Source organism: Carassius gibelio, chromosome A11 (assembly GCF_023724105.1).
Source record: "Carassius gibelio isolate Cgi1373 ecotype wild population from Czech Republic chromosome A11, carGib1.2-hapl.c, whole genome shotgun sequence".
NCBI lineage: Eukaryota > Metazoa > Chordata > Actinopteri > Cypriniformes > Cyprinidae > Carassius > Carassius gibelio.
The window spans coordinates 10,947,440-10,958,263 of NC_068381.1; the positions used below are offsets into that span (position 1 = coordinate 10,947,440).

The 10,824-nt window shown below is 38.1% G+C and overlaps 1 protein-coding gene across 1 annotated transcript; it reads right to left on the minus strand.

Annotated features, from left to right (window-relative positions):
* Positions 1-757: 757 nt before the first annotated feature.
* Positions 758-10,653, minus strand: LOC128022330 (importin-9). The gene is made up of 24 exons (XM_052609742.1): positions 10,390-10,653; positions 8,835-8,896; positions 8,651-8,737; positions 8,362-8,563; positions 8,166-8,254; positions 8,002-8,088; positions 7,382-7,501; positions 7,194-7,294; positions 6,809-6,867; positions 6,569-6,720; positions 6,396-6,494; positions 6,205-6,311; positions 5,776-5,915; positions 5,519-5,678; positions 4,037-4,263; positions 3,801-3,949; positions 3,599-3,727; positions 3,231-3,506; positions 2,769-2,935; positions 2,551-2,684; positions 2,354-2,473; positions 2,157-2,264; positions 1,475-1,551; positions 758-1,387 (listed from the first exon to the last, which is right to left on the minus strand). Exons 1-24 carry the CDS (start codon positions 10,553-10,555, stop codon positions 1,277-1,279), a joined length of 3,129 nt encoding a protein of 1,042 aa, XP_052465702.1. The 5' UTR covers positions 10,556-10,653; the 3' UTR covers positions 758-1,276.
* Between the last annotated feature and the right edge of the window lie 171 nt (positions 10,654-10,824).

Sequence of the window (10,824 nt, forward strand, 5' to 3'; positions counted from 1 at the left end):
AATACACTCATTCACATCACATTATATGTGGAGACTACACTGTATCTTTGTTATGTTAAATTTAATGAAATATATGAGTTCGCAACACACATATATCTAATGATACTTGTTCCATTACCTCTAAGTTTGATAAAAAATAAAATAAAAAAATCCATTTTTTATCTGCTACAAATTGTTTTAAAATTTACAACTTGTTTTAAAAATGTGTAAATTAATGTATTTTGTGCAACAACCGGTGTAGGCTGTACTGGAAAACAATTAAAACTTTTTTATAAATCTGTAAATAATTGTGTAATAAAGTCCATATTTTCCTAAATATTAATTTAGTTCTTAAAAGTATTTTTTTTAAACAAAACTGAGGCCACATTTGTTATGAAAAAAACAATGCTTCGTGACCCAACAACATACATCTTCTGTTATACACAAATACTTTTCCATTTGCGTGTTCATAATCAAATGATTTAAAATTATAATGGCAAAGTACAGTTAACTAACATTTGTAGCTCTCTGCAAAATATATCTTTAAGAGTAAATGAAGATTGTTTACATAAAAAAATAATATTAATCTCCAAAAATTTAATTTTGAAACTAGACACTTAAAATTTAGAACTTAACAGGCCTTTTATTTTTAAATTCTTCTCATAGCTCAATGGAGACAATACTGCCAATAAGACTGTAGGATCACTTTGGTAACACTATATTATTCTTCATGCTCACCCAACAGTGTAGCCATAAAGATCATGCTCATGAGACCACGTAATGACAAACATGGAGAACTTTAATAAGGCCGCCAACAGTTCCAACTTATTTTCAAAGTGTAGATTCATCATCTGTCAGAAGTCTTTTTCCTTCCTCCACAGAAAGATTTTTAACCATCATGAATAAGTAAAGTGAGAAGGTACAAATGGACAGTTGATATTTTTAAATTATTCCTATAATGTTACCAGTCCCTTTGCAAAAAAACATTCATCATTCTAGACAGGTCTATCAAAGCACAGTAGTGTTTTGACATCCGATGCAAATGTACCCACACAGTCCTGTCTGTGTGCCCCTCACACCCTGATCTTATAACATCCCTGGGAATCATTGTCCATCCCTTCCCTTTATAAAACACAGGGAGAGGCACGTAAACCTTTAAGTCCTCTTTTGGGTTGTGGATCAAGAACGTTGTCCGAAAGGCATTCCGAGTCCACTCAAATGTTCCAAGTTTTCAGAAAGGATGACTGAGTGGTAAAGACGAAAACAAAGGACAAGGAGCCGATGTTGGGTATACAGGTCATATACCGATGGACTGCAGGGCTCTTCTCTCTACCTCATTCAAGTGGCTTGAAAACATGCTATAGCAAGGCTGCTGGGCAAACTGGGTAAGGAAATCTGTCAGATACGCCTGTGGAACAAAAACATGGAGACAAGAGCAATGAAGATATGAGGTCTGGTTACAGTAATACTTTAGAGTCGATGCCAAATAACTTGCCTGAAGGTCAATTTGATATATGGGATCCTTTAGAGCATCTGGATCGTCCTCATCATCATCCTCATAATAATCATCATCTATGGGGAAATTACAATCAGTGTTACAGACAATCCATAGAAAAGATTTGTGTACTTCATGGTTTTACTCATGTTTTTGTTCTTTTGCTTTTACTAATAAATCTTAACATGTAAAGAATGGCATATGAATGTCCACCACAAAAGCATTGCAAAAGATGTGAAGCAGTTATTATTGTTAACTAAAACTATTAAAACATTTTTGTTCATTGAAAAAGCTGAAATAAAATAAAACAGACATCAAATTTAATAAAAAAAAGTAGGTAGCAAATAAGTAAACAAATACATTTAACCCCGGATAGTTCATTTAAAAGTAAAAATACAAATATTTAATTTAATGGTATTTATAAAAACATAAAAATGACAAAAGCACATAAAGTACTAAAATTTAAAGTAAATTTAAAAGAACACTAAAAATGTAAGAACCAAATTCTAATTCTAAATATTAATAAATCAAAATGTAATAGTTTACAAACACTAAAATAACAACAACAAAAAATCTTATGATATAGGTTTGATTCCAAGGAAATTATAAAATTTCTCTATGTCTCACAATATTTGCAATATTAATACAAACGTAACCCCGTGTTAGTCATTTGAGACTTCACCGTATTTGTTGGAGGCAATGAGATCAGACAGAAGCTGTCCTGCTAATCCTTCATCTTCCTCCTCCTCATCGTCTTCCTCAGCCAGATCATCCCACATTCCACCAGAGTCTGCAAAGTAAACGTTTTAAACTCAAGACGGCTCCACAATTTAATGTCATCAATCAATACTAATAATCGGGATAAAACCACAGAAGTACCTTGGCTCCAGTCTGCAGGATTTGCTCTATTTGCATTAGCCTCCACCACAGAAGACAGTTCATTGACTATGAGTTTAAAGATCTTTACCAGCAAAGGAATGTTGGTCCAACGCTGTGGGTCTGAGAGAAATAGGTCAGTCAGATATCTGAGACAATAACAATCATTCATTTGGTAGTTTAAGAGATCATTAACTTACTCTTGGCTGATTTGGAACGTGTACAGATTCCCTCGTCTGGATTAAAAATTTCATCTCCTTTGACGACTATATCTTGGAGGCGCTTGTCGTTTGTATTCAGACTGTGCTGGAGAAGTTTACACAAGGCAACAGCACTGTGGACAGAACGATTACAGTGTTATTTCAAACAGAAGCTGTGCCATTCTTCAAGCACACTGTAGACGATTGGAAACCCTCACCTGACTTTGCCTTCATACTGGCCATAGAACAGATGTTGGCGACTCATCCACTCAGCCATGACAAACTCTAGGGCAGGTTTTCCTGTGGGACCTGGAAGACTGCATAGGAATTCCAGCAGGGGCTCCAACTGGGAATGGACCAGGTGGGCAAAAACCATGATCAGGGACTGTAAAAATAAAGAGCAAGAATGTATTTCACACCTCATTTGAGCCAGCAGCTACAGCACAATATACTTATCTGCTGTACAAGAAAATTAATGTTCAACATGAAAAAATAAGTAAACAATTAGTTACTAATTATTAGTTATTATTAGCTTATTAAATGAGAGCTATTTCTGTACCTGTCCTAACATAACTTCACAACATTTAAAGTCAACATATTAACTTTGACAGCCCTGAAAATGAAAATCAGCATTGTGGTATTGCACCTAGACCAAAATTCTGGTATCAATCCAACCCTACCTGCATCACACTGAGGGTCTCGGCCTGCTGCATCTTGCTGAGAATAGCACGGAGTATTTGGTCCAGCTGGTCAGCCAACTGAGTGCCAGCACGGGCAATAAGAGTGGACACCAGACGACCTACAAAAGCAGCGGTGAACTCGGATGTGCGGGGGTCCAGGAGCTGACTGACAACCTGCATGACATACCACAGGCCACTGTGGCCTTGCTCATCTTGCCACTGGGCAATCTGCTCCAGCGCCACAGACACATAGGCCCTCAAGCATTCACCGCCATTCTGGGAAAATCAACAACAATGAGGTTAGATACCAACTGACAGGAGCTCTCTGAAAAGACCTATCGGATTTGTTTCTAGGACAATGATGCTACCTGCATTGTGGTGTTGTCATCTGTGCGGAGAGTGCATTGGGCCACTGCAGGAAAAGCTTGGCACACCAGCATGTCAGTCAGCGGGGGTTTAGTGTTACGAACAACCGTAGTTAGGATATCTATGGATGTCTGTAGGAACCAAAAATACTTATTACTTACAAATTACAGTAAGAAGTAGAACAAATGTAGAACTTTAACTTACAGAACAAAGGCCAGATGGGATTTTATCAGGCGGTGCCTGCATAATGCTAACAAGAGTAGGAATGAGGCGCATTTGCATGGGTCCTTGGCAGGCTTCAATCTGGGCAAGCTCCTTGAAGATGTCCTGCGCTAAAGACGCTACAACAGGATCTAACAGAAAAGGAAAAGCAAACATAAGCCAACAGTAATTTTCCAAATTAGAAATGATACTGGCTGTTGACTATAAAATAATCGTACCATTACTGTACTTAAGGAAGATGGCAATAGTGAGTGGGCAGATCTTGTTCTCAGCACTTGTGGTGAAAGCCGGATCCACGGTGCAAACAATACAGAGGGTTTCCATGACTAAAGTGAGAACTTCAGAGCTGAACTGAGCCGCGAGCTGCACCAGCCCTTCCAAGACACTGGGCAGGAAGGGCTGCAGGACGTGAGTACTCTCCGACAACTTGAGCTGATCACAGTACCTGTGAAACCGATATAAAGAGGGATCACTCTTTTTGTGGAAATCCCGAATATTAAAAAAACCTTGCATTATTTGTTGATTACCAGAGAGTTCAAATTACTAGCAATTATTTGAAATAAATTCTAAATGGCATTACTGTTAGTAAACATTTTTCAAAATTGATTTTTGGCATAAAAGAAAAAAAAACAATCATTTTTACCCATACAATGTTTTTTTGGCTATTGCTACAAATATACCCCAGCGACTTAAGACAGGTTTTGTGGTCCAGGGTCACATATGTACATTTATTTCTCAAGATATTAATTATTTTATTCAACTATTTGAAAATGAAAAATTAAATCAGTCATTATTAATGCTGAAAATTATAATAGTAAAGAACATTTTAAAATATTGGCATGTATCCTTCAAATATGTTTCAATTAAGTATTGCTTTAAAAGGGTCAAATGAAAACTGAACACCTCTGATTGGCCATTGCATTTTTTTTTTTACATGCAAATGTGCTGATTCTGATACCAATTTGCTAATATGTATTGTTCTTTTTTAACACAAGAGACAAGATCATGTTTTTTAACATGTTTTTTGTTCTATTGCAGGCAGTACTATCTGTATGCATTTAAAATTAGATGGCACTTCCCAGAAGGCTCAGTGGTAGAGCATCGTGTAAGCAGCACAGAAGGTTGTGGGTTCGATTCCCAGGGAACATGTTAGGTAAAAAATGTTAGCCTGAATGCATTGTAAGTCGCTATAAAATATAAAAGTGGATAAAAGTGTCTGCTAAATGCATTAAATTACATTAAATTGATTAAATTCTTTGGTTATGCCTAGAAATACTAGTTTAATATGCATTATACAGAGGCAATATGAAAAGAGAAAACAGGTGGGTCCAAATTTATGGCCGTTGAAAGTTTTCTATTACTAACATTTGCTTAGGGCAAGTGGTAAACGGTTGGCTCTTGGCTAAAGGAAACACAATCACATCTTTTAAAATAATAATTTTCCAGGACAACTACAAGATTTTCCAGGACATTCAACATATTCTTTCATTTTAAAAGAATAAAAGGTGTAGAACCAAATAAGATTCCTGAATAAGAGCAGCCCAAGCCATTTCTCATTTGAAAGTGTATTAAATTGATTTCAGGCTTAAATAGTGAAAAAGATATAATAAATAAATAAAAAGTCACTGCAAACAACAACCTTATCGTTTGGCGCAAATGATTAAACACTGCACATGAGAGACTGGAAATGAAAGTCCTACCCCCAGATGGCTCTCACAGCAGAGATCCGGACAGAGGGTGGCTGGCTCTCATGTAGACCACTCACAGTGGCCTGGAGGAACTGCTGAATGAGCTCTGGGGACATTGCTGCAGTGAAGCGACTGGCTGCCCATAAGGCCCGACCCAAGAGGAATGGAGAGGCTGCTAGGAATGAAAAAACATGGGGATCACATCCACAGGTCAACAATCAGGCCATAAACAGACATAAAATCAAAATGAAAGTTTAGGACAAGGTTACCTGGTAAGTTGAGGTCAGCAAGAATGACACTGGCAAGGAATCCATGCATATCGAAATGCACACGACCGTTTTTCACATTCTCAGTGATGATGGTCTTGACGGACCCCAGAGCCAGCATGCAAGCCTCATGCACCTTCCACCTGCATATTCATGGAGATACTGATGTAAGGCAGGGCTCCCAATCATTTTTGTCAGCCGAACCCCTTAGACCTAATATATTTACTAGAAGTACCACCAGACATAAGGGTAATACTTCAATGATTTGACACATTTGCATGTTTATGGTTCTCTGATGTTGGCTAATGATCACATGACATGCAACTGAACAGATAAAAGTAGTATCTCTTTTCTAGTGTTTTATTTAAATTGGGCAAATGTGTAAAAAGTCTACAAGTTTAGTTGTGACAGAGGATGTTTTTCTCTGTTTACCAGTGTTCACTGCCTGTGTTCTTGGCTTGCTCTGCCTCTTGTAGGTGCCGTGTTGCAGCCGCGGCTAAAGCAGCAGCACTCTCGTTCTGAAACTCAGCAGCAACAGCCTGATGGACAAAATAATGCATTAAGCATAAAGGAGGGAAAACATTTAAACACAACACCTACATACAAACTCTCTGTGCTCTCACCAGCAACAAATCCTGAGCAGATATCCGGACTGAATAAGAGAATGTGTCATCATCCTCATCCTCAACAAACTGCTGTGGATTGGCTGTCCATACCTTGATCTGTGAGACGGATGAGAACATGAAGATAAAGGCTATAAAAAAAGACACATGACACACTCACAATGCCCACAAACCTGATCCTCCGTGATCTGCATGTAGAGGATGATGTAATATATGAGTTCTGGTAGGGCTTTCTTCACTGTGCTCTTGAACTTCTTGTTCTCCAGCAGCGTGTGGACAAACTCGAAGATGCTGAAGACGAGGTTCTCAAAGCCAAGGACCTCACCTGTGACGATCAATTAACAGAGCTCAGCGCTAAATGAACTAGTCTGAATAACAATGATCAGTTCTTGCAAAAATCTAGTGCCACATACCATCAGAGTCTATTGGATCGTCTACTTCTTCTGTGTAGTTGACCTCAGTTCTCACATAAGTGCGTGCTTGGTTAAGAAAAATACTTCAATTTTCTTTCTGAAATAACTGCCACCGATAAAAACATCAAAAAGGTCTGAGACATTAAAGAACAATTTACCCGAAAATTTTCAGATTTCCAAGACGGAAAAAGCAATATTATAGATGTTAATGAACTCTTTTATAAAGTTAAAAACATCAGTTTTTAATTGTTTATTACAAACATAAATCTTTTCACTTTCTAAGATGTTAACTGATGGACTGGAGTCTTTTGGATTACTTGTGGATTATTGTGATGGTATTATCAGCGGTTTGAACTCATTCTGAATTCTCATTCTGAATGGATATAAAGAGGCACTTTCTGTCAAGGTGTTCCATACGATTGGTAGAATCTGTTGCATGGAGGACACCATGGGTTTGGGGAAGTTTTTCACAAGAGCCGTCACTGCCTATGAAGAGATAACTATTAATAATTACATTCACATCATGTCATGAGGGTAAAAAGTTTTATTTTCCATGATGCAACAGCTAGTCACCTTTAGCACTTCCATCTTCAGACCACTATCTGAAGTGGGGCCATCTGGAATCTGCAGGGCCTGTATGAAGGCCTCAGTGAACTGCTGCACCACCGGGAAGATCAGAGTGTTGGCAGCACCCTAAAATCAAAAATAATTGTTTAAAATGTCAGTTACCCCTTTAGTTCTAACTGTGAAGTATAAGGTATTATGAAGTCACATGTTCCACTGCAAGTATTAATTTAGTTTAATGTTAACTGAATACAAATTGACATTAAAATGTATACATTACAGTTCACAACTTTGGGTTTGATTTTTTTTGACTCTCTTTATTTTTTTTTAGTCTCTTTACTACCCATTTATTTGGTATAAATACATAATTCTGAGAAATATGAATGCAATTTAAAATAACTGTTTTCTATTTTTATTTATTTTAAAATGCAATTTATTTCTGTGGCACAAAGTTGAATTTCCAGCAGTTATTACGCCAGTTTTAAGTGTCACATGATCCTTCATTTTGTCAGGATTCTTATATAAATAAATAACATTTTAAATGATTTTTAAAAAAATGTTTTATGTGTTTACTGTCTAAAGTGTTACCTGTTTAACTAGAAAGAAAAAATATTTCACTGAGACCTTACCTTTGCTACTTCATCAATCGCACAGATGAGATTAGCACATGTGGTAAAGATCTCAACTGCTCTGGATCGAGTGCGAATACTGTAAACCTGCAACAATAACATACATTACACATGACTGTCTCAAAAACAAGGACTTGACTCTGTTTTTCAGCTGAGTATAATACCTCTGCCATTGTAAAAATCTTGTACATTTGAGGCAAAATGACAGGTGCAACATCCGGCATCTGTACATCAGTCACCTCTCGGGTAAATTCTATGAAATGCATGATAATATTTGGCTCAGTAACATCGCAAAAACATTGTCATTTGTTACAGTATTTGTAACTGTAATGAAGAGCTGTAGATGTTCGGAGTCATTACCTGTGAGGACCCTCATAGCGCCGTGTACAGCGTTAACATCCCCACTGGCCAGCATGTCCATGAGCAGCTTGAAGAGCCCAGGCCAAGCTTCAGGCCAGTCCCAGTGTGCAATAGCTGACACGGCGTAGGCCACGCTGGAGCGCACCTTACTGATGGCCTCCCGCAAACCACTTGGGAGAAGCTCACGGATCGCAGCTTTGGCCTGAACAGAAAGGGATATGGGAAACTAACTAACATAATGCCATATCTCAGATAACATCACATCTAATCATAAATACGCAGTTCTTACCCATTCAGTCGTCTCTGGGGGCCTGTATTTCTCTGACTGGGCACACCAGTGTGTCTCAACATACTGCTTCAGAATGACAGAGGCCAACTACAAGAGACATATAGCAAACAAATTAAGCAAATGTAACAGTAAGAATCAAATACTTGTTTATCTGCTTATTTATGCTGAAAATATCTAGTCTTACTTGGCGAATAGCAAGTGCTCCGCGTGGGTCGACAGTGAGCTCTGCAAGGTGAACGCCAAACTCTATAAAACAGGTGCAAAAAAAAAAAAAAAAAAGTTTACAAATAAATATGGGTGTAGTTTAAGCACAACCAAAAATCTGTCTGATTATCAATAAGCTAACAAGCTAAGACCACAAATGCACTGGAAGCCAAGTCAGATGAGCACGATCAAAAAAATCATGCTTCATTCACAGCACCACCATATCTTTCATCAACCATGGATTTAGCTCAATGAGAGGCTGGTGGCCAACAGACAATGTTACTGCTGACGCTCGACACACAGAAGAACCCTGAGAGAGAGGCCACAGTCAGCGACCTGCTGGGTAAAACTGGCCAACTGATTTTCAAGGGCATTTCTACCTTTATGTGGGCATGTTTTCTTTCTAAATTTAAAAGCATATAATGTACAGTCCGTAACTAAACTACTGTTGAAAGATTTTGGGTCAATAGGATTTATTTTTAAAGAATCTACTACTTTTATTCAGCAAGGATACATTTAATTGATCAAAAGTGACACTAAGAATATATATAATGTTACTGAGGATTTCTGTTTCAAGTAAATGCTGTTCTTTTGAACATCCTATTCATCAAAGTGTTTTCAGTATTGACAATAATACGATTTGTTTTCTTGAGAGACAAATCAGCATTATAATTATTTCTGAAGGATTTAATTGAGCTTTGCCATCACGGGATAGTAAAAATAGAAAACAGTTATCTTAAATTGTAATTGATCTTCAACTACAACAATACCTCTGCTACAATTCTTAAAACTCTAAAAATGAAGAGAGTAGCATACTTTAATATGTCGAAAATTGTATGAAATATATGAAATACTGGGTACAAAAATAGATTTTTGTAGTGAAATCATATAGCTTTCCTACGTTACTGATTCTTAAACTTGCACATTTTATTTTTGGCCAAAGCTTCTGACTCGCATTCAGCCACAGAAACAAAATTCTGCTCTTTTTCTCCCGAGAGATGACGAAAGATCCACAAAACTCTAAGCAATACCTGAACTTAAAAAATACTGGGTGATGTAACGTTAACATTGACCTTGATGATTAAGGATAACGTTCCTCTGAATTAACATTGATAAAGACACTCCGAAACCAAACCTTAAACTATCGCTGAAGAACTTAACATATTCTCACAAAGATGACGCGTATTTATCAACACGGAATTACCATCATGTGAGTGATTTTAAAAGTGAAACTGACTAAATACAGATCGACAGAACCGAACTTCTCAATTATAATCTTTACATTTGACTCCACAACCATTAACTGAAAATGCGGGAACATGTTGGACTCAGATGCACTTGCTTTCGCCTCCCCCCAACTCAAGCCAATTCGTTGACAAATTCACCGTGACTGCATGAGTGATAAACACGGCCGACAAGGATCATAAAATCAGCAACCGTTCACCCGAAATGACAAAGCGAGTTGCCCATGAGTAAAACTCTGCACTTCACATGGCGTCATGCATGTTGTGGCAGCATCTCGCGTCACTTCTTACCCTCCGTCACTTCCAACACTTTAATGCGCTCCTCCGCTGCAGAACGCACTTCTTGCACCGGCGACAGAATGGCGTTTAGCGCGTCTATAAGAGTCTCCTTCAGTCCTTTATCGACCTGGTCGAGGGTCGAAACCGGGCCGGGACCCGACGCGTTCATACCCGCCATATTTTCGCCAGTCCTGCCTAGGCTAACGGAGAGAGGACCGGGGACCCGACGGAAGGATGCACGCACAGCGCGCCAATGCACGTTTAGGGAGGGACTATGAAACGATGAAATGCTGCCATTCGTGAATCATTGGCGCTTTCATGACCATAATGGCTCCATCCACAGGAATGGAGGTTGAACAGCTATACTGAACTGCATTTTTACTTGGTCGCCACATGATGCTCAGATCTACGTGATACTCGTATTGAGTTACATACAAATAAAGACAC